This window comes from Mastigoproctus giganteus, chromosome 2 (assembly GCF_048544385.1).
Source record: "Mastigoproctus giganteus isolate SK-2022 chromosome 2, ASM4854438v1, whole genome shotgun sequence".
NCBI lineage: Eukaryota > Metazoa > Arthropoda > Arachnida > Uropygi > Thelyphonidae > Mastigoproctus > Mastigoproctus giganteus.
The window spans coordinates 245763656-245788873 of NC_143576.1; the positions used below are offsets into that span (position 1 = coordinate 245763656).

General features: G+C 35.2%; 1 protein-coding gene across 1 annotated transcript in view; it reads right to left on the reverse strand.

The window, feature by feature from the left end:
• Positions 1 to 14400: 14400 nt before the first annotated feature.
• The window catches only part of LOC150090340 (uncharacterized), an 81142-nt gene continuing 70324 nt past the window's right edge, over positions 14401 to 25218 (reverse strand). Inside the window, exons 3-4 of the mRNA XM_090390274.1 lie at positions 23016 to 23100; positions 14401 to 14573 (exon numbers count right to left, since the gene is read on the reverse strand). Of these exons, the coding sequence (XP_090246400.1) occupies positions 14401 to 14573; positions 23016 to 23100 (258 nt within the window). The remainder of the gene's footprint in view (positions 14574 to 23015; positions 23101 to 25218) is intronic.

The window sequence follows — 25218 nt, forward strand, 5'->3', positions numbered from 1 at the left end:
GTTACTCAATGGACCCAGTTTTCAAAATTTATTACGTGAGTGCTTGCTATTATGTGATGTGTCATCCATGCTAATTTAATTTATTCAAAGTTCTTTGTTTTAATAACTACATTTTTGCAACACTGGTGAATGTACTACAGAACTATGTTTTCTCTGTTGGACAAGTATGTAGCATACACTATTTACATTTATGTTTGGTAGGGTGGTAAGTTAAAGTTAGTGTTAATTTGTTCTGCATACCCAGCCTGACCCTCTAACATGTTTTTGAAATCAAGCTGTATGCATTTCTCACAGTTTAAAGAAAGATGCAAGGTATACGTTTGTGCTAGCTCTCTATTTGGAAACATTTCATTTATTTTGAAATTTTATCACCATTATCAAAATAGGAAAGAGAAAGCAGTTTACACTTCTGGGAAAGACTGCTGTGCTGGATCACATAAAATCTGGGGTAAGTCAAACACAAGTGGCTAATGATCTTAGCATAAATGAATTGACCATCAGTGAGTGGAACATAAACGAAGAACTGAGAAATGCTGTGGCTGATTCTGAAATGCAAGATGAACTTAAGTAAAAGTACTGTCTTCATGCTAATAACCCAACATTAGAAAATGCCAGGAACCAGCTGTTTACCCAAGCTTGTTCTGACTGTTTGCTTATTTCAGGCCAGGTAATTATGGCCAAAACCCAGAAAGACATCAACACAACCACAATTTTCAAAGCTTGTGATAAGAATGGCCTATATTACATGATGTTATCTGACAGAACATTGGCCATAAAACATGACAATCATAGAAGTGAGGAATTCAAAAAGATCAAGGAAAGAGTCACCATGCTGTTTTGTGCGAATAAAACCGGTGATCACAAATTAGAACCACTATGTATCAGTAAGTTTGCAAAACGAAAATATTACATGAGATGTTTCCATCACACCAATTGTGACTATCTGCCTATATGCTATAAGCATAGCAAACATACTTGGATGACTGCAGCAATTTTTTGAGAAATGGTTTCATCAAGAATTTGTTCCTGCAGACAGACAAAGCTTGAATCAAGGCTCTTTGGCTGCTTGACAATTGCCCTGTATATCCTACTTCAGATTTACTCATTAGTAAAGACAAGAAGATCATATCCTTTATCTACCAGATAACATTAACATCAAAAATCCAACCTTTGGACCAGGGTATCATTTCAATCTTCAAAATTAATTACAGAAAAATTTTAGTCAAAAAGCTTGTAAATGGTGCAATACCCCTGACTGAAAGAAACTGAGCATGAAAGACATAGTATATCTTGCTGCAACAGAATGGGAACCTCTCGTGCCAAGATGCATCAAAAACGTGCTTAAGCACCAAATATGCCTCTGGGATAAGAAATTCAGCCTTCTCTTTTCAATGTATTAACATAATTTTGGCAGACTTGCTAGGTTGCAGAATTATGTGCTTCACTTATGATATCCTTATTCACTCCGCCACAGTGAAACAACATAACGAATTACTTGAGGATGTTTTTCAAAGGTTATCAGATTTCTCACACATCACTAAAAACATCTAAGTTTAAATTTTTTATTCTAGAAATTGATTATCTGGATCACTCCATCTCATCCCAAGGAATAAAACCCAATAAAAGAAATATAGTAACAAAATGAGAAATTAAAAATACCTTGGACAGTGAGAGAAGTACAGAGAGTACTGCATTATAGCCATAGTAGCTTATGCACCACTAAACTCCCATAACAACAACAGAGAGTACTGGGTACTATTAACCATTACAAAAAACATTAAGGATAATGCAGAAATCATGAAACCTCTGACACCACTTACAAATAAAGAGAGCAATTCATATGGGACAGTCAGCAGAACATTCTTCTTGTACACTTAGAGGGGTATTAACCTAGAGTCCATTACTGGCATATCCTAACCCAAGAAAACCATTGTATTTAAGATGTGACGAGTCTGAGAGAGAGAGAGAGGGAAAAATAGTAGGCTCATTACATGGAGCATAACATTACAAGAATATGATATATACCAGTTCCTCATAGCCTAAAAGAGATTACTTGAGTAGAGCACTTCTTATCAACAAACAGAGGAAAGTAATGACAAACAAGTAGTGGATGTGTTTGAAATGAAAACTTATAAGAAAACTTCAGTTATCCAAGAGGAAGAAACAAATTTGGGTTATACCCATGAATAACTGCTAGCTTGGGGGGGGGGGGATACATGGACTAATAGATTAACAGTAGCCGCTGTAGAGATGAAAATGATTCTAGCACTGCTTCTATTGAAATGAGCAGCAGCCTGGAAAACGAGTGGATTCCAGAGACAGCTGCAAGTCATGGCAGAACAAATAAATACATGGGCTGTGCTAGGATAGCTAAGAATAGGAACAGGTGCATTTATACTTGTGTGTGCACCAATGCTAGGAGTTTGGTAAATAAATTTGATGAACTTGAGGTGTTGGTCAAAATTTCAAAGGCAGAAATTGTTGGCATAACAGAGATGTAGTGTCACACAGATATAAGGAATGCAGAACTGGAATTTGAGGAGTACAAAGCATACAGAAAGGATACACAGGACAGAAAGGGAGGAGGGATTATGCTGTTAGTTAAGAAACAAAATCTAAGGAAGTGCTTCCAATTGATGTTGGTGGGCAGTGCAATGTTGAGTCAGTTTGGTGTGACATAAGCACTGGGAAAACCAAATTGAGAGTAGGAGTATGTTATATGCCTAATGACTCTGATGAGTATAATAAACAACTGTGGAGAGAAATAGGGTGGGTCAGTAAATCAGTGTATTATAATGGGGGATTTTAATTTCCCAGATATTGACTGGAATTTGTGGGTTGGTCACTCACACAATAGCAAGGCTTTTGTGGATTTACTGGATAATTGTTTTCTATAGCAACATGTTCAGGAGGCAACTAGAGGGAGTAATAGTCTTGATCTGATTTGATCCATTTATCCACACTGTGATCACTACCACTAGGTGGTAGTGATCACAGTGTGCTGAAGTGGGATTTACTCAAAGAGATAACTACCATCAGGGGTAAAGGGAAGGGTTTTTGCTTTCGTAAAGGTGACTACAATGGTCTGAGACAGAATTTAAATTCTATACAGTGGGACCAACTGATGATGTTACCAACAGTAAATTCAAAATGGGAAGCATTCAAAGAATTAATCTTGGAAGCTACTAGGTTTTCGGACCTACTAAGAAATATTGTTCAAGATTTGGGCCTAAATGGATGTCAGATGAACTAATTAGACATGGGGCAGAGAAGAAAAACCCATGGAATACATATAAACTAACAGGTGACACAGAAGCCTATGATAGATATAAACTGGTCTGTAACCAAGTCACAAAGGAAGTTAGGCAGGCAAAGGCAAATTATGAGAATTCTTTGGCAAAGGATGTAAAGAAAAACAGTAAAGAGTTCTTTACTTATGTATACTCTAGAAGGAAGGGAATGAATTAGATTGTTCCACTTGATATTGATGGTTCAACTGTTGATGATCCTGCTCAGGTAGCTAACAAAATAAATGAATATTTTGCATCTACATTCACACGAGGAGTTATTCAGGGAAGGAAATGACAGAGGTGTATTAAACTTTGGCAGTAAGCTAGATAATCTTGTAATAACTGAGAGTAAAGTGGAGGAGAAATTGTTGAAGAAAATTATAAGAAAGGCACCTGGGATGGATGAGATCTATCCAGTTATATTAAAGGAGGCAGCAAAGGAAGTAAGCAAACCTTTAGCTATAATTATGAGAGCTTCCTTGGACTCAGGGGAGGTACCCATGGACTGGAGATGTGCAAATGTGATCCAATCCACAAAGGAGGGTCAAAGGCTGACACAAGTAATTATAGACCTGTGAGTTTAACTTCTGTTCCAGGAAAATTAATGGAGGCACTGGTTTATGAAGCACTGCAGCATACTGTTAATGACAGTATGCTGCTGCAACAGGATCTAGAAAAGTTGAGCAGATGGGCTGAGAGGTGACAACTGAAGTTTAACATTGACAAATGTAAAGTACTGCATATGGGAAGCAGTAACCCCAGAGTAACATATCAATTCTGTGGTACTACACTGACAGTGGTAGAGAGTTAAAAGGATCTGGGGATAATTGCAGGCAGATATGAAGTTTTCTGAGCAGTATAGATGGTCTGCAAGAGTAGCTCATGGTGTCTTGTCAATGATATACAGAATTTTTTCTAGTAAGGATAAGGAGGTGATTATCCCTTTGTATAAGGCAATGGTCAGGCCACACCTTGAGTACTATATACAGGTCCGGAGGCCTCATTTTAAGAAGGATGTAGAGCCTTTGGAACGAGTACAGAGAATAGCAACAAGATTAGTAAATGGAACAAAGGGTTGCTCGTATGAAGAAAGGCTTAAGTTTTGCAAATTACAGTGTCTGGAGACTAAGCACCTGCAAGGTGATCTGATTGAGGTATATAAAGCCATGAATGGTTTGAACATGCTCAATGCTGATCGGATTCTTCCTCTTTCTCAGAATAATCGCCTGAGAGGGCATAAATTCAAATTAAGGAAAGACAGTTGTAGGATAGATGTGTAGAAATTTGCTTTTAGTCAGTGTTTGATTGATTGCTGGAACAAACTTCCATCTGTCATTGTAGATTTTTGTTGTTGTTTGGTTTTTAGGAGTATTAGCAACTAAGGCCATATTTTGCTCCGCGGATACGCAGTGGTCATTCCCTGACCTTTCCGCATCCTCCATATTTGGTGGTCACGGGCTCGAACCCCGGTCTAATCAAGAAGCATGTCTGTCGTTGTAGAAGTTGATAGCTTAAATAGATTCAAGACAGAACTAGACAAACATTTGGAGCAAGTGTATGGGTGAAGTTAGAAGATTTGTTTTTTTTTTGGCTGATGCTATATAAGCTTGCTTTCTTGCATCATCTTCTTCTTCCAGTCATATAATTCCCTGAGGAGGTGTTGTGGCCATCAACAAAATCCTCTGACTGCATCGATCATATGCTATAAGAGCGGCATCGCAAAATGTCACGCCCAAAAGTCGACTGATCCCATCCTTCCGCCTAGTTGCAGGTCTTCCTTTAATAGCAGTTTTTGGAGTTGGTTTTGTTATGGTCTCTGTGGCATCAGATAATGTGATGGTATGCCATTACCTACCAACATCATGTGCCTTTGCTAATGCTAATGCTAACCCAGAACTCTCAAAAATAATAATAAAAACTAGAACAAAATGAGAATATTAATATGAAAGAAATTCAAGGTCTAATATCAACTAAGTATCTTCTTTCTCTTCTCAATCTTCAAATCATGCATGGTACTAAGTACTATAGGTTCTAATACCTTTCGTGTTTGGGGTTTTAATAAAAAAAAAAAAAAAAAAAAAACAAGAATGGGAATTGGTATGATGTGGTTGGACAACCACATTGGTTGGCTTCCAGGCTTCAAGTGGCAGCCAACCAATATACATATAAATAAACAGATGACAACAGAAGCAATGATGACATAAAAGAACCAGGTAGAAAGGGATACAGTAAAAAGTTTCATGTGATAAAATTTGTAACCCATAATTTAATAACAGCTAATTTCCAATTTAAAACTAAAATGCTAAAAATTACATTTTATTATTAGAAACCACATAAGCAATAAGCAATCATATTTCAACATAAATGTGAGTACTGGAAGATTAATAACTTATTTTGGCTTGCGAAACTCTAGCGCAGAATTTCTCAACCGGTGTTAAAAAGCGATGTCACTAGGGATTCCACGAGAGAACACGACTGAAAAAAAATAAACATTGTTTTTTTGAACTTCGCGAGTTGAGCGATGCTAGCACTCACAGTAATGGACACTGACCGAGCAGCCCTGTTAGCAATTTCGAGGTCTTTCACCCTGTATGGCAGTGTGCAGTGGGACCGTGTTCGTTTGGTTGAGTCCATTCTCAGTTTTTGATGCTAGATAGGGAAGGTCGCTGATAATTGGTGAGAACTGTATTGCACAGAGGAGAGGATGGTAGGCTGATGAGGTCAGCTTCTCCCTCCCGAATTACCTCCCCAAACTGCTGTTGTTGTCGTAAACATTTCAAAACGTGGATTGTGTAGGTTAGAAGTGAATTGTATTGTGAAGTTTTCGTATTTTTTGCTAATTTCTCGTCATTCATTATTGCCCTTCTATTTTATATTTTAACTTTTGTGATTTTCAAACATGTCTGATGGTCCAAAGATTGATTTAGGAAGACAAGGTGTGAGGTGAAAGAGGAAGATTCTAGGCCTACAGACAATTCTGATAAGGTTAGTGATGAATTAAAATTTTCTGAATCATTTCACTGCACTATTGCAACAGTGCATACAAAAAAAGTCCATCTTTACAATTATGAAAGCTACTTATCAATGTGTTTTACATTGGCTGGTACTCAAAGTTGTCCTATTCCATTGTGCATAGTCTATGGCAAACTTCTTACAAATGCAGCAATGGCTCCAGAAAAATTGAAAAGACACTTAACTACAAATCACAGCCATTTAACAAATAAAGGTGCTGATTATTTTAAATGGCTATTGGAATCTCAAAACAAACAGAGTAAAAAAAGTAACATTCAGTGAAATGGCTCATGAAGCAAGTTATTTAGTAGCAGAATTCATTGCCCAGAAAAGGAAAAGTCAAAGAACCTAATAATGGCAGCATGTAAAATTATAGTGAGTAAAATGCTAGGACAAGATGCAGTACGAGTAATTGAAAAGATTCCACTCTTGAACAGTACAATAAGTCAACATATCGATGACATGTCACATGATGCTGAAGAGGTTTTGTGTAATAAACTGAAAAACAACAGCTTCTCTATCCAGGTCGATGAGTCAACAGATTTCACCAATAAATGTCATGCTGTAGAATTTGTGAGATTTGTAAATGATGGTGAAATTCAAGAAAACTTTTTGTTGCAAAGACCAAAATACAGTGTATGACTGAGTGAGGGCCCCTTTCTCTGAACCTTCTGCTCAGCCTGAGAATTTGACTTTGAGAGAAGAAGAACTTTGTGAGCTGCAGTCTGATTGTACACTCAAGATAAGATTTACTGATCTGCCCCTAGACAATTTTTTTCAACCTTACATGTGTGAGCAAGCTTTTTCTTGTTTAACAAGCATGAAGTGCAAGGACAGAAATCGTCTCATTTCAGTTGAAGATGAAATCCGTGTGTGCTTATCTCAAGTTCGACCCAGAACTGAGTATTTGTGCAGCAAAAAACAAGCACAGGTTTCACATTAAAGAGGTAAATTTCATTGTTTATTTTTAGTTTCAAAAATAACACTTTTTATGCATATACAGGCCTATAAAAGAGTTCAAGGAACCAAAATGTGTGTACAATAATTTTGTAACTGCTAGGCCTATATCTGAGCCTGATATTTTCACTCAGTAAAAAAATGTTTTTTTAGTCTTGTATAAAATTGTGCCTTAGGCTATATTTTTATTCATATTGCTTTGGATTATGGTTTTATTAGCTTTACTATTCAACATTGTCAATAAATTTTCATGTCATAAATAACATTAATTAAAATCAATTTACAACCTTTATTTAACCCATCATCGGTCGCTATGTATCTCTCAGATACATATGTCATATCTTTCTTTATTTCTGGGAACAAGATGTAGCTGCGCACATGTGCTTCTCAGTAGCTTCCTACATTGCTTCTTGGAAGCCATTGGTATTGGTTTCGTTCCCCCCAGCCTTTTGGTTTCGATTCAGTCTACTATTTGTATCCGTGAGGTATAGTGCATCTGTCCATGCTATCAAAAGTGAGATACAGTGCATCTGTGCAACCAGCGCCACTGCATTGCTTTTGATGGCCGGGATGGATTGCTTATACCCAAGTAATGCAAATGATGCCGAAATTATTCGTGCCCTGCTGTTTTCTGAGGAAGTAAGTGATGAAAGCAGTGATGATGGGACAGAATCCGATGAGAATTACGTTGAAACAAGAGAAGACAACTCTGAGTGTGAACAAGATGCTACATCAGAGGAGGAAAGTTGCAAAGAAGAGGGTGACACTGACAGTTTTTTCACAGGAAAGGATAAATCGACAAGTGGAGGAAAGTCAAGAGATCAACAAAAATTCAGCGCGGATCTCGAAATCTTCTAACATAATTGCCTGGAGTTATTGGTCAAGCAAGAAATGCCAGCACACCCTCCGAAGCATGGAACTGCCTCATTACAGATACAATTTTAGATAAAATTGTTGAATATTTTCAAACTGTTCAGTAAAACTACAGCCGGGAAAGAGATGCCAAATTTACAGACAAAATTGAGATATAAGCTTTCATTCGCCTTCTTTATTTAGCTGGAGCACTTCAGAGTAACAAGCAGAGATTGGAAGAGTTATCGGGAACTGACGGAAATGGCATTGAAAAAGTTTGCTTAGTAATGAACCAGAGACACTTCAAGTTCCTCATCAGGTGTATCAGATTCGATGATTGAGTAACCAGGGATGAGAGAAGAAAACATGATTGCCTCTCCCCCAAAGAGAGATTTTCACTGAATTTGTAGAAAACTGCAAGACATGTTACTTTCTGGATCAGAATCTAACTATTGATGAGAAATTAGGGGCCTTCAGAGAAAAATTAAGTTTTAAGCAGTATATACCATCAAAGCCCAACAAAAATGGACTCAAAATATACGCCTTAGTAGATGCTAGGGTGCTGTACTCTTACAATCTTGAAATATATGCAGGAAAGCAACCCGAAGGTCCATACCAATCAGCAATAGACCAGCTGATGTTGTCAAAAGACTGGCAGAATCTATCTATGGGACTGGATGGAACATTACGGCAGATAATTGGTTTATGGATGTCAGTTTGGTAAAAAAGAACAAACCAGAACTTCCAGTCAAATTTGTGTCAGTCAAGAGCTGACCTGAAAAATCGAATTTGTTTGGCTTTAGGGAAGAAGCAACAATTGTTTCTTATGTAGTGAAGAAATCAAAGAATGTCATCTTGATTTAATCTTTGCATTTTGATGATGCCATTGAGTGTGAAACAGGTGATTAGCTGAAACCAGAAATTAGAACATTTTATAATGCAACCAAGTCTGGAGTAGATACCATGGATCACATTGTGTGCAACTTACAATGTAGTGCGAGCTTGTCGTCGTTGGCCAATGGTGATATTCTATGCCATGCTAAACATTAGCAGAATCAATGCACAAGTGATCTATATGGGAAATGAAAAAGAAGTAAAGAGCCGCAGACTCTTCCTCAAGCAACTTTCTGCAGAATAAGTGGCTGAGGAACTTCACGAAGGAGCTAGGTCCCTCGAGCACTAATTGCTGGCAAGCAACAAAGAGAACCAGACTGACAAGGTATGCTTGCATAAATGATTTGTGCATCATGCTCTAAAAAAGAAATGTTCAATGAACAAGATGAAAAATTATTTTTTCTAAAAAAATTTATTTGAAAATGAAATGCACAAGTCATAATTCTTATGGGTTTTGGTATTTAACTATATAATATTGGTGTAAATACACCATAGTTAACCCATAAATTTGAACTACATAAGTAGTATAGAAGGCATCGTTTTAATTGTATCTCATATTGTGGTTGCTTTCACAATGAGATAGCGGTATTGCACTACTTCAAATAAATAACGCTTCTATAGTAGAGAAGACTACCGTTATTTATTTTCAGAGGATAAAACCATCCAGACGATCATTTCGAAGCTATTGGGCTTCATCATCATGGGCAGGCAGGTACCCTGGTAATGCAACATGCCATCACAGTTGCGAAGTTATATCCACAATATGAGAGATGCCAAAGGGTGTTAATTACATTTTTACCAACACCCTTTGGCATCTCTCATATTGTGGATATAGCTTCGCAACTGTGATGGCATGTTGCATTACCAGGGTACCTGCCCACCCACTGATGATGAAGCCCAATCGCTTCGAAACGATCGTCTGGGTGGTGGTATCCTCTGAAAATAAATAACGGTAGTCTTCTCTACTAGAGAAGCGTTATTTATTTGAAGTAGTGCAATACTGCTATGAAGGCAACCACAATATGAGATAAAATTAAAACGATGCCTTCTATACTACTTATGTAGTTCAAATTTATGGGTTAACCATGGTGTATTTACACCAATATTATATAGAAAAAAAATTATTTAAAATTATAATTTATTAATAAATAAACATTTGAAACTCTTGTATATGTTATTTATGAATAAACTAGAGTGATTTTTAAACAGTCTTTAATTTTTCGATATGAATCTGAGAGATACATTGCAACAAACTATGTTCATTTTGCTGTTGCATCCAACGAAGGGTTAAATTAAATCTACCAAGCCTACCTGTAGACAAATTAAATCCCATTTTAGCTTAAGCCAACTACAGCAGGCTCTCGATTTAGCGGAATTGGATTAACCGAGAAGCAGATTAACCGGGACACTTCAAGATTCCAAATTTAAAAAAAAAAATCAACCAGAAATCATAACATTCAAGTAATAGCTAGAATACGTATAAACAGATGTTTTGCAAGTCGTAAATAAGCGACAAGAAGCGGCGTTATAAGTCGTCATTGGGAAATTAATGTACCTATTATCTTGCAACTCCTGCTGTCTTCACACCTGAAGCTAAAATAAATAAAAAAAAAAAAAAAGAGAGAGACCAAATGTTTAGTTTGTTTTTGTGCGTCGTGTCAATTGTTGTTTTCCGTCACACCTTAAAAGGCCAAATTTTGTTTCTTTATGCATGTCAGTAATGTCGCAATTTTTTTTTTTATAGTAACTTTTTTTTTTTTTTTTTTTTGTTGTTGTTTAGAAATTGCAAAAATGGACAAATGCAAGAGTTTTCTTTGTTTTCTTTTCTTACGTGCCACTCTGGCTACTTCACCACTACCCCCAGATAAAGTTTTTAATTGAACTAATTAAAATATATATAACTATTTTTCTATATTTATGACTAATATATAAAAAATATATAACTAATTAATTGAAAAATATATAACTATTTTTCTTTATTCTTCTGAGGATATTATGCGGTTTATGTAATTTTGGCATATCAGGGATATAGTAGCAATATTTTATTAGTCATTCCCGAGTTACGTAAAACTCAACTAAGGTAAGAAGTCCAGGACTGTATCTCTTACGTAAGTCAGGGACTTGCTATATTTTTGGATTAACCAGGAAATCGATTATCTGGGCTAAAAAGCAATTTTTAGTTTTAAATAGGGAAAAAACTGCTCTTATGCATAGCATACCTCATTAGCATCTTTTATAGGAGAAATTTGTGATAAGACTTTTAGGCATACTGGGATAAGATAAAAAAAATCAAGTAGGAAATTTAGAAAAAAAGGAAAAACTGATATCCTCTACCTACACTACTGATTGCATTAGAGTTAATATCCTTTGTGGGGAGGGGGAACCACACAAAAAGAGTGGGCTAATAAGTTAGCCAAAATAAACAGATTCACAGAAAAATATCATTCTCTACTCAAAAGAGCACTGACAATCATTACTGAATTATTATATCTACAACTTACTGATCACGTTAACGTCCCGTGAGCTGTAGATATAATAATTTTTATGCAAGTGTTCCCTGAGATCTGAAAATTATTTCAAGGGTTCCTCGAGGGTAAAAAAGATGGAGAAAGGCTGCCCTGGAGAAAAAGAGAAATTGCCTTTGAGTAATGTGAAATCAATTTAAACACATGTGTAATTTAAGAGCATCTCTCATATCCCAAAACAAAACTAAAATCTGCACATAGTTTAGCACAAGCACTATGAGTGCAGAGTGATATAAATGCTAGTCTTCTGTAAGAGCTACATGCTGGCTAGCAAAAGAAATTTGAATGCTCTAAGTACGTAAAGAATATTTCAAGGGACATATAATATTCTTTTGCAATGTATGTCTTAGTACTCACTTACTTAACCACTTCTTGATCAATTTCAGCTTACTGAGCAAATGTAATGTACTTCCTCTTTGTTTCCCTGAATTTTTATGAAGCCCTGACTTCCAACAAAATAACTATCATGTTACATACACTGCTTACTGAATGAAGGCTATAGGTATTTTTTTCCATTACACATGTTTGAATATATATATACACAATTTAGTGGGGGGGAAGAGCAGGAAGACTAGATGTAATCACAGTCTACTTATAAAAGGCAAGGATTTATGTAAACAAATTGTAGTAGAATTTTAACTCTCAAGATTGTATTTCATATATTGTCTGAATCACAGAACACTAACCAGGTTAATGCCTTAAGATATCAGTCAGATTTTCTTGCACATTTATTTGTTTATTGCACATGAAGGGATGGAAGAGATAGAGATGAATCTAAAACAGCAGAATGGATCAAATTTTTTACATTATTATTGCATTAATCCATACAATATTACCACATATTTATCCCAGGAGCTCACATCTGGTGAGTATGAGCTTGGCACACCCAGGGTCCTGAGCTGGATATCATCATTCTTCTCTTTCTTGGTGTTTCCCCTTCTACTTCTCTCTCTCTCTCTCTCTCTCTCTCTCTCTCTCTCTCTCTCTCTCTCTCTCTCTCTCTCAGGGTAAATCAGTAATTTTTTTTGGCTGGTGCAGCATAAGCCTCAGGCTTCCTTGCACCATATGGCTAATAATAATAATAATAATAAATAATATATGCTATAAGGAATTGATTAATTAATGATTCCATAAAGTTATCAAATATGATTTTGTTTACTAGGAGGCTAAATATAAAGGATGGATAAATATTTTGAAATAATAGTATAAAACGAATCTTAAATCTAGACAGAAGGTAGAGTTACACTGAAGTACGTAACAACTGAATTCAGAAAAGATGCATGATTCTGAGGACCAGGAGAAAATATTGTATACGCTAGAAGGCCAAAATTGTAAATACAACTTGAGCATGGTACCAAAATCAATATAATATGAGCACGAGAACACCACAGATGCAAGGCTGGAGCAGGGGTCCTATTTACCTTGTTACTCCACTGGTCTTGAATGAATGAATGAATGGAAGAAAATTACTGAAGATCAGTACATTACAGAATGAATATACTTCATTGTTCGAGGTGTCCAACTGCTGGAAATAACTATAAATGTTATTCAGATTAATTAAAAATATATTTTGCAATTATTTAAAACAAAATAAATTTCAAAATACTATCCTAATATACTATAAAAACATTTTAAACCCAAATATAAGTGCTAACATGTAAAGATTAATTTATTTAAAAAACTATTTACATGTAAATTTAATTTGCCATTATCAAAAAGACATGATAGCAATAATCATAACATCCCAATTCAACAGTTATTGAAAAATATACTAAAGTTATAGACAAGGGTAGAGTGCACTAAAACTTGTGTGGAATATTTCTAACAGACCTTATTTAATTTATTTAAGTTTTTAAAATATCAAAGCCCATAGTTAGAATGGACCATGTGAAATTTTCACACCTGTATATCCAGTTCACCAGTGGTTACAGATTTTGCAACATTCGATACCATTTCAATCAATTAATACTTGATGTTAAAAGAGATATATATCTTCATCATTAATTTCCCAGTATAGAATATTAAATGCTCTTATCTTTAGTTTTTTTTCCCCCTTTGGCACTTGTTTCAAAAGGCTATAACTAAGAGGGAAAATCTTTATAAATAAAAGAACAACACCACCAACAAAAAAATCAGATAAGTTTATCACATGGATGCATATCGTGGTCAATATTAAATGAATACCAGAAATGACATTTATTTGTTGAAACAAAACTTCAACAAGCTAAGCCACAGGTAACATAGTAAGCGATGTTATAAAATTAAACACCGTCTCAAAAATAGTACACTGAAGAATATAAAGTAACTTTGTAAAGACTGTACCTGAGTTCTAATACACTTCAAGAACTATTATTACATAACAAACAAGTGCTGATAGATGTTGAAGGGAATGATGTGAGTAGATGTCTGGATGCATGTCACTTTTAGATTATCTTCAACAGTATAAGGTTGTGTTGAATCCAAATCTTTAATCCAGGCACTGACCATATAGCTTGCTATGTAAAATCATCCAAAATCTACTGCAAAAATACTAACCAAATTCTATGCTAAAAGTCTAACCTAGATTATAGTTATCAATTAACCCTTGAACAGTCAACATTTTTAGTTAAATAGAATATAAGCTGGTTAACTTACATCAACAGCAGAATAGAATAAACACTATAACAATCCAACGTTTTTGACTAGAAACAGCAGCAATCATCTAAATGCAACTTCAAATAACAATTATGGCTAAAATGTTAAACCCTTCCTTTGGTTCAATGGTGACATATGATCACTGCAGGCAACATTCTGATGAAGTGGAAAATAACTTGTCAGAGATTAGAGCATGATGAACTTGATTTCATTAACAGCTGGATAAATTAATACTGTTAAGAGAGAATTGCAGCAGCCACTGCAACAATGAGCAATGTAAGCCATATATTTAAAGTAGAAGTCCTACCACCACTGTCTGGTTGATCTGCAGTACTAACTGAAATATAGCGTGAATATAATGGTTCTTCTCTTTTGGCAGTTCTAAAATCTTCAGCTACTTCGATAATATCTGGAAAAAAAAAGTTACTTATATAATTTCTTTTGTTGTTTATATATACAGTATATGCACTTCCTTTTGTATATAATTTTTGTTATTATACATGTTTACATCAAAATGTTCTTCAAATGCTTTAAGGTAAAGCCTAATGTTTTGTGTAATTTTTCACAAAATAAGTTAGTTATATTGTAGTAATTTAAATGGTATACTTAAAACTCTGTATAACTTCTTTCTTTTTTTTATTTGTTTGTTTTATAATTACATAATACTTTATGTTAGGATTTTGTTACTGATTTGGTTTCAATAAAGCTTTTCATTCTGAATGTGACCGACATGTTACCATCCAAACTATTCAAGCCTGGAATGCATCATCAAAAGATATCAAAAAAAAAAAAAAAAGCCCCAGTATTGGAAGTAGCAATTAAAAACAACCCATTTTAATGCAAGAGCACATTAAACTATTCCCATTACTATTCTTGCTTCATAACAGCAATGGTGACTGCATCAAGGACTATTTAAGGTATTTAAGATATTCTTGTTTTTTGAGGCGGTCTCCAGGATTCCCCCTATGTGCCACAGTAGTGTCTGAAAAGCAGATATGCCAAAGCCAGCAACTGAATAAGTGTTGGTGTGTAAAGTTTGTGTGTGTGTTGTATTTGTGTTGAGTGCCAGCACCTGGCAACATTGCAGCGAATGCCTGGTCTGCTGCCTCCTGACTCCCAGCCCATGCTACGTGGAGGGATGCCAAGTACAACCAACAGGCAAAGACTCTTCATGGGATAACAAGAAAACTTGTTATCTCAATAAATAAGGAAGGAACATAGTGTGAGAAGTAGGGGTAAAGGAATGGATGGAAAAGAGAAGAAAAGCAAGGGGATGAAAAAAATAGGCATCCCCAGAAGAGGAAGAAAGCAAGAGTTTAAAGAGTAAAGAATAAAAGATACTAGTGGCAAAACTTATGCAATTCGGTAAGGCCACATAACCAGATCAAAAGTAAAACTAATATAGACGTTATTTACAAAGCCAACAATTTAACATTTCTCTCAACTAGAGAAGAATAGACAAATCACTATTTACATCAATAAGTAAATATCAAAGTTGGTTATCAAAACTACAATCATTTTTGGAGATTAATTTAATTTAAACCTTTGCAAGAAGGGTGCTTTCACTCCTGCACTTATGCAAAAAAGTAAAATGACACAAGCCATCAGTTAGAACACGCTTAATAAGCCAGTAAAGAAAACTAACAATCTACAATGAAACAATTATGATGAAATCAGCTTTAGCATGTAAACTCCATCCATTTTAAAGGGTAAGCTTTAATTAACCCTATCAAGTAGGTTAAAACACATACACCTAAAAGAGAACATAAACTTACTGCATGTATCCTTTCCATACTTAGATTGCCAGGTTTCACCATATTGCCCAACAAATCAACAATTAACACAAATAAATCAAACCTTGTCCTAAGTTTGGTCCTTACAATCAACTCCAGACCAAAAGAGAAAAAACATGTATTACTCACACAAAACTAGATCCAGAGACTTAAGGATCTTGTCTCATCCACAACTGCCATATCTACTGCCATAGCTTGGAAAAACCAATCAACAATTCCTGCAATACTTCTGTGAGCCAATGTTACATACATGGAAGAGAAATCCAACCATGTACATACCAAGTATCATATAGAGTAGCTAAATATCAGCAGTGCAATCCAAGTTCAATAAACATAATATGTTCTCAATAACATAACACTGTTGAAAACAATTAAACCAATCATCTGTCTGACTAAATCCTTATTTTTAATAGGACTACAGTTTAACTTTTTGCAATAAAGCAAAACATCAAACTAAGCATGGCCTGTTCAGCAAAGTACAATTTAATATAAAAATCACAGAAATTAAAAACAAGAACTCTGGAATTCAAATTCCCACCAAAGGAATTTGACAGTCTTTTAATGCATAAATACATTCAATACATCATCAAAACTCTTTCCAAATTTTATTCCAGAATCACAAATCTCAACAGATACACGGACCCTTAATTTCAGTCCAAAGATCGTTTACAACTATGTACAATATTCCATTCATGAGACAAACAGCTCAAAATCCACATACATACTAATTAAGTAATGAACCACAATTGTGTTAGTCACTTGAAGATATATCTCTATTCATTATAGATTTTCTTCTGTTAAACAGCTTATCTGCATATTCAGATAAAGCCATAAAATTATCCTTACTCTCTAAGAACTGAGTCCAATTGATCGAATCAAATATCCCAGTTAGTATTTGTAGCTCACATCCAATATCCAAATATATGTTACAATCAAATAACAGTTGCTCCACAGTCTCAGGAGCAACACAATGACAGAGAGGAGAGTTCACCAAACCAAAAGAGAATAACTTGCTGTTAAGGCTCCTGTGTCCTGTTATCAGAAACTTAACATTTAGACCAGGATTAAACCAGTTCATCTATTTATGATATTCCGAGACATGAAGAATGAATTTATTTGTAATTCTACCTAACTCTGATTCACTCCAGTCTTGTTGCAAACCCCTTAAAAATTCACTCCGAAGTCTAGCAATATCATCTTTTTTAAGTAGATTCAGAAAGTAATTCCCACACCAGCTGGTAGGTATTGAAAAATTACCTCATATTGTACTGGTGCCACGTTCAAAACCGTTCTGCAGGCCCTAGACACAGCTAAAAGAAAAAAACTTTCTAATTGAACAATTAATTCTGGAGCCTCAGGCTCCAGCAGCTTAGCAAGCTATTGGTAATTGGTAAAAATAAACAAGAATATCATAATTTGAGAGTAGAAGGACTAGGACCCCAAACATTTTTGGTGATTCTCATTATTTTACCTGTCATCACCTTGATCTTATTTAATACATATTTAGCATGATTAACAAAGATAAAGTGGTCATTCAACATAATTCCCAAATATTTATAAGTATGAGTAATTTCAATTGCTTCACCATTAAGCTCAATATTGGGAGGCTGATTTAAATTTAAGTAGCCTTTTAACATCTGATTAGATTTAGGGATTGAAATTTTTAATTTATGTGTTAAACACCAACAATTTAAGTCATCCAATATGTCATTAGCTCTGTTTTCTAATTCTGGCTTTGATTCTCCACAAATTAACATAACAAGACCACATTCCAGCAAACAGGGCCAAGAATGGACCCCATAGTGAAAGGTCTGGTCACAGAACAATAACCTAAAGTAATAGAAACAAATCTATCACTAAAGTAACTTGAAATAAGCTGGTAAATGGGAACAGAGACCCCGGCCTCCCGGAACCTCACCAAATGGTGTTGAAGGTCCCTTTGAAGTTCAAGAAGAGGCCGAGAACATATTTACACTGTGAAGAAGAAACCGAATCCATGATCTTTTAGATTGTATTTATTGTGGACATTCCTTTCGTAAAACCAAATTGCATTTTTGCATTTAATTCCTTAGCCAAATAATAATTTTGAAACCTTATTACAATTAATTTCTCCATAACCTTACCGAGAATCGACAGTAGGGGGATAGACCTATATGAAATAGGTACATTTAGTGGCTTGCCAGAATTCTTTAATAGCAGTTTCAGATTTTCCAGTTTCCAAGATTTTGGAAACACCCCTCGTTTAAACAAATATTTAGTAAGTTTATTATGAGTTTAGGACAGACCTTCCAAACCCTCTTCAACACTGCTACTTCAAGTAGGTCAACTCTGGGACATTTTCCATCTTTCATTGTGTTTATTGCATTTCCAATTTCAATTTCTTCCCTATACGAGCATCGGTACGAAAGTACCAATGCTCATATTAGTATTAGTAACGGCCACATGGTGCAAGAAAGCCTATGGCTTATGCTGCACCAGCCAAAAAATCCGAACAAAACAATGATAAAGGCAAAAAAATAAAATAAAATAAATAACTAAATAATAATAATTAATAAAAAAAAAAAAAAAAAGGAAATTAAACCTATCATCCTATGCACTTCCCTTACCCGAAAGTACTATCCAGATGACCTTTGAATTTCCCCAAACTGTCAGCCTCTACCACCCATGAAGGCAACTTATTCTAGTAATTTATAACTCGCTGGCTAAAATAAAACTTCCTGCAGTCCAATCTAAACATTTCTCCCTGTAACTTGAATTTATGTCCCCTAATTCTAGCATCTTTTATAATCTTGAAAATTTTGTCCTCATTCATTTTACTGATGCCTCTCAGAGCCTTAAACACCTGAATCAAATCTCCTCTAAGGTGTCTTTTCCAAACTCTGCAACCCACATATTCAAAGTCTTTCTTCATAAGGACGCCCTTTTGCCGATCTCACCAGGCGAGTTACCCTTCTTTGCACCCTTTCAAGAAGCTCGATGTCTTTCTTTAGGTGCGGTCTCCATACTTGAACACAGTATTCCAGTATTCCAAGTGTGGTCTAACATAAGCCTTATATAATGGGATTATCACGTCCCTATCTCTACTTGCAAAAGCTCGATAGATCATCGATAGGACACCATGGGCCTTCCTTGCAACCTGTTTACAATGCTCAGAGAATTTCATGTCTGACCGTATCGTAACACCCAAGTCCCTTTCCTCCAGTACTGGGTTTAGTTGAACTCCACCATGAGAAGTTCATGGAACTCCACATTGAACTCCACATTTCCTGCAGACTTCTGTGGGAGCACAATTACCATTATAGCTCTCCTGATGCCTCAAAATAACTGTTGCGAACATAGGTGCAACATGCATCAAGGACTAATGGAATTTCAGTGTTTCAAGTACTGGTGAAATAACAAACTTAAAACAAAGTTTGCAGAAAGACAGAATGCTTACAGAAAATGGCAGCAGACATATAACATTTATTATATGCCTGCTGCCGTTATATATATATTCTATGCAGACTTGAGATACTGCATATAATATATACAAAAAAAGGACAATTCTTGTAAGAGATAAGAAAACAGATCTGTATATACATTAATGAGAAGATAAAAAAAAAAAAAAAACACGATATATAAATATCACTTCAGAGACTTGAAGCTTTAACTGTTATCCACTACAGGGGATCAATCATATCTAAAGATTTAGATTTTCAAATCATTCAGTGAAGCATATTAATCTCCTTAAAACTGAATTCCACTCACAACCACTTAGCAATGCTATCTTCGACTAGAGCTAATTAAAAACATTATCATTAATTAGAACATTTTGATCCAATGATACATCTATTAGTGCTATGAATTCTTTAATGAGCCCTTGAGGCTCTTCCCCCGCATCCCAAAGTTTTGAAAAATCTACTTAAGGCCCAAATCCTAGTCAGTCCAAGGAATATGAACCAATCTCCAAACTAGTAGCACCCCCTAAGCCCTTGAAGAAAATTTCGACCATTCAAGCAGCAGATGAAAACTCAAGGTGGCATCTCATCAAGCTTCTAAACCTTGTACTCAAAAAATTACATAAGTAGTAATCTCACAAATAATTAAATTCAGGGATACAATTAATGATAACATATATGAGACAAAATTTCCCAGTACTAAAATTTATCGGATAAGAATTTCTTTGATCAGGAAAACCTCAATCTTTATTCCTCTGCTGGAGAGGTAAAGGTTCTTTAAGACCTCTCTGGCATGTGGCAAGTAGAAAACCCACACCATGGAGGATTCTATGATGGATGAAATAAAATGAAAAGCCTTTTCAATGAATAATCAAAACCACAAATGACAAACTCTCGACTGATGTGGTCTTGTTTTGTGTACATAGGTAACAACTATGAGGAGTGGTACAAAAGTAATGCCTTCTATTTTTTCCTCAGAAAATTTAATTCCTACAACTATGCCTTTTACAACAATTAATCCTCAATCATTAATAAGCAAACTGTTATTTTTCCACAAAGTCACCATCATTTTCTATGCACTTCCTCCATCTTCGAGTCAGACACTGTATTCCAATCCTGTAAAAGTCCTTACTCTTGCTCCGGAGGGCTTCGCGAACAGTGTGCTTGAGCTCGTTGTTGTCCGCAAAATGGGTTCCATGGAGTGCATCCTTCAGCAAGCCAAAGAGGTGATAGTTGGAAGGTGCAAGATGTGAACTATGAGAGAGATGAGAAAGAACGGTGCACCCTAGTTTTGCAATGGCCTCTATCATGTGCAGACTGGTGTGAGTTCATGCATTGTCATGGAGAAAAAAGAATTTCATTAAGGTTTTTGTGAAGACTATGTATATAAAGTGCTTAGCATCATAATACACAGCCACGAAGGGCCAAATAGCCCTGAAACAGTGCTGTCTGGGTGGTGGTACCTATCTGAGAATAAGTAACACTAGTCTTCTCCTTAGGTGAAGCGTTACTTATTCGAAGTAGTGCAATATCATGGCAACTCGTTGTGAAGGTATTCACAATATGAGATATAACCTAAAACGATGCCACCTTAAAAATTTTCTGTTTATACAGAAATGGCTGTGTATTATGATGCTAAGCACTTTATATACATAGTCTAAATTTGTTCGCAGCTTGAGGCTCTAGCCCTAAATGCGCCTTAGTCTAAATACATCATACACCATCAGGCATCTCTCATATTGTGGAGTTATACTTCATAACTGTTTTTGCCATCATTGCATCACTTGGGTACCTACCCACTCACTGACGAAGGGCCAAATAGCCCTGAAACAGTGCTGTCTGGGTGGTGGTACCTATCTGAGAATAAGTAACACTAGTCTTCTCCTTAGGTGAAGCGTTACTTATTCGAAGTAGTGCAATATCATGGCAACTCGTTGTGAAGGTATTCACAATATGAGATATAACCTAAAACGATGCCACCTTAAAAATTTTCTGTTTATACAGAAATGGCTGTGTATTGTGATGCTAAGCACTTTATATACATAGTCTAAATTTGTTCGCAGCTTGAGGCTCTAGCCCTAAATGCGCCTTGGTTTTTGTGAAGTTGAACTCTACAGATGCAGGCTTTCAAATTTTTCAACATTTCCACATATCAATCTGATTTGATTATGGTGCCATGCTCCAAGAAATCCACAAGCAAAACCCCATCTTTGTCCCAAAATACTGTCAGCATGACTTTACTGACAGAGGGCTGTCTTTTGAACTTCTTGCACAGTGAATTTTGAGGGTGCCACTCCAATCAACTAGTACAGATAACTTTCAGGGCTTCTTTGTGCTTATGTGTCAGCATTTTTGGGAACCACCAGGTGCAAACCTTGTTGTAGCCTAGTTCCTTTATGATAGTTATCACAACAGGTTTTCCTATACGTACTGCATCGCACAATTCGTGTGTTGTGATGTGACAGTCCTCTTTGATCAGTGGGCCGATCCAGCTCTTGTTGTCGGTTGTCACTGATGATACTGGCCGGCTGCTTTGGATGCTTGTCAACAATATTACTTTCCCCACTCTTAAAGTGTCTTACCCAGTGTCTAACTGTACTCACATCTAAAATATTGTCACTATAAACATTTTCATTACTAAACATTTGAAATGACAAACAGCTTTCTTGTTTTTTAATTTTGTGTTTTTCTTGAAGTGGGGCTTAAGATGGATATTTCACTACAGAATCATAAAAGATCTTGTGGTACTTCAAATGTGACAATAGTGTAATTTATGGCATGGGGGCTATGGGTTTGTTACTATATGAAAGTAAGATTAGCAACTCACTGATAATTACAATGAAAAACTTTAGGTTTTTGGGTCCCACAGTTCTCACATGGATATCGGGATGACAATGCATTTACTAATTCCCATATACACTTTATAAATAACTCCAAATAATCATTAGAGGTGCTGATGGTCCAACAGTAAACCAATGAAACAATGTAATTTATTGAAACTTGTTTGCTTCAGTAATAGTCAAGATGCCAGAGTAATCAAAAAGAATTAATGGTAGGAGAAAAAATGTGATAAAATTCTAAGAAAATCACAGCAAAAGAAAAACTCAAGAAGCCTTTGAAATCAGCAAGATTTGCATAAGCAATATCAAGAAAATAAAACTAGATTACATTGAACAGATTGAAAATGAAAATGGTGAGTTATCTAGAAACGTAAAAAAAAAAAAAAACAATAATTAATAAAGTAGCTCTACTTTGGTTCTACAAAATGTGGGCATTAAATGCCTGCATTTTGGGTCCTTTAAATCATGAAGCATCTCTAGTTCCCAAAAGAATTTCAAGTGAAAGATTTAAGCATCAACTAGATGGTTAGAAAGTTTTAAGAAGAGAAATTTAATATCCCAGAATGAATGTGTGGTGAATAAAAATATAATTTTGATTTGTCACTTATTTGAAAATAATCTGATATGATATTTACAGTAAAGAGAACTTAATTAATGGCATTTTGCAAATCTAACTGAATTAAAATTATTCAATTAGATTAACTGCCAATAATAAAACTGAAATGTTGATTACTGTTTGACAGAGTATGTTAAAGAGAATAATGATAATGTAAATTCTTACCAGGAAAACTCTTTTCACTGAACAGTGCCACAGGTCTCAATGGTTCGACAGCAGACTTCAAAACAACACTGCATGGCTCCTCCTGCTACATTTAAAAAGGCACAATATTACAGTTCTGTTTAATAAATGTAAATGCTGTCTGATTTTAAAAGTGATCACTCAAAGTGAACCATCCACAAATTATATAATTAAGAATATTTAAATAGCAGTCAAACATCTTTACACCTGAAGCAAACTACAGAATGTTCCTAGCAGTAACTATCACAATACTCTGTGTGTGATAGTTACTATCACAATACTGTGTGTGTGTGAATACGCACACACACACACACACACATACAGAGTAGATATATACAAGGTGTGGCTATTAAATAATGATACTGTTGCAATAAAATAAGTATAACAAAATATTTTGTACTTTACAAATTATCCCCATCAAAATAATTGCCTTGGGCTTGCACACACTGTTCCATACATTTCATCCAAGCAGAGAAACATTTCTTGAAGTCAACTTTTGTAAGTCCACCCTTTTAAACATTTCAGTTGTTTTTTTATCGAATGTCTTCAACAGACTGTAAATGGTTTCCCTTAAGTACACTTCTCAGCTTAAGGAGGAGAAAAAAGTAGAAACAAGATAGTTCTGGCAAGTAGTGTTCATGTTTACACACAGGGATTTATTTTTTTCCAGCCAGAAACTGCAAACAGAGAGTGCATTGTGTGCTGGAGCATTCCACAATTCAGGTCTCTTCTTTTGAATTTTTTCACACAGCCTTATTGAAGAAAACAAGAAGCATGGTTTTCATTTTTGATTTTGACATTCTTGCTTATTTTCAGTTTCGTCTTCCACTGCACTGATTGTCTTTTAGTTTCTGGGTCATACTGGAACAGCCATCACAAGTAATTACAGTACTCAATCTGGATTTTCAATTTTTTTCAAAACTTATTCACAAACTTCGAGTCTTCTCATTCTTTGATTTTCATTCAAAATTTTTGGCACCATCTTGGCACACACTTTTCTCATGCCTAAATTTTCAGTTAAAATTTGTCCATATTGAGTTCTTATGCACCCATTCTAATGCTTAAATGATGATCACTTCTAATCAACATCCTTATTCTGTCCACATTTTCATCAGTTTCCACAGATACCACACTGATTATTCATCATCTTCCACATTCTCTCTTCCTTCTAAAAATCTTTTATGCCATTCAAACAAGCAAGCTCTTGACCCATAAACTTGATGTAGCAACTCATAACTTTTGGTTGTTTTCTTTAGTTTTGTTAAAAATGTCAGATTGATTTGATTCTTTTGTCTCTCATTTTTCCAGCAAATTACAAAAACACAAAGTAATGAAAACCTGTGTCACTGCAAAGCGAATGAGCACATTGGAACATGACTTGACAGACAACCAGTGTAAGGTTCAAGGTCAACTACTGTGCCTTTGTTTCACAGATGGTGTTCAGTCTGTAGTGGAAGCACATGCAATTTCATTACTTAATAGCCACACCATGTATATAGACACATACACATGCCACTTTTTAAAAATCATGTCTAAAATGCATTAACGTTGACAACAAAGTAACCATTAGAGTTAATGTCTGTGCTACAGAGAAGAATGCACATAAGACAATTTGTGAAAATAAAACTGAATTCTTTAAATTAAGATTAATTTAAAGAGCAAATTTGGTTTCTATGTTTCCTTTAAAATTACGACTGTGATTAACATGAAACAGACATAACTGAAAGGAAAATACTGTATTATTTGTAATACTTATTGTAATAACATTGTATTTTTTCTTTCAATTATGTTATTTCTTTTTTCATGGTTTCTCTTATAAATTAATATGTATTATTCTTATTGTTACATAAGACTTAAATTAGATACATGTGCCAATACAAATGACTTAGTCCTGACACTTCTGATGGTCCTATTATTACAAAATCTGAAAATATACATCCTTCGAACTCTGAAAAAATAACAACAGTTATAAATTAGTCGCAAAATTCAAAATACAGTCATCTGAAGTATATTAGCATTAGAAGAGGCATATTATGCAAAAAAGCAAGCTTATACAGCATCATTAAAAAAAACACATTTCACATGTCTAAAAGTTTGTCCGGTTCCTCACTGAATTTATTTAAGCTATCAACTTCTACGACAGATGGAAGTTCGTTCCAGCAATCAACTACCCGCTGGCTAAAGG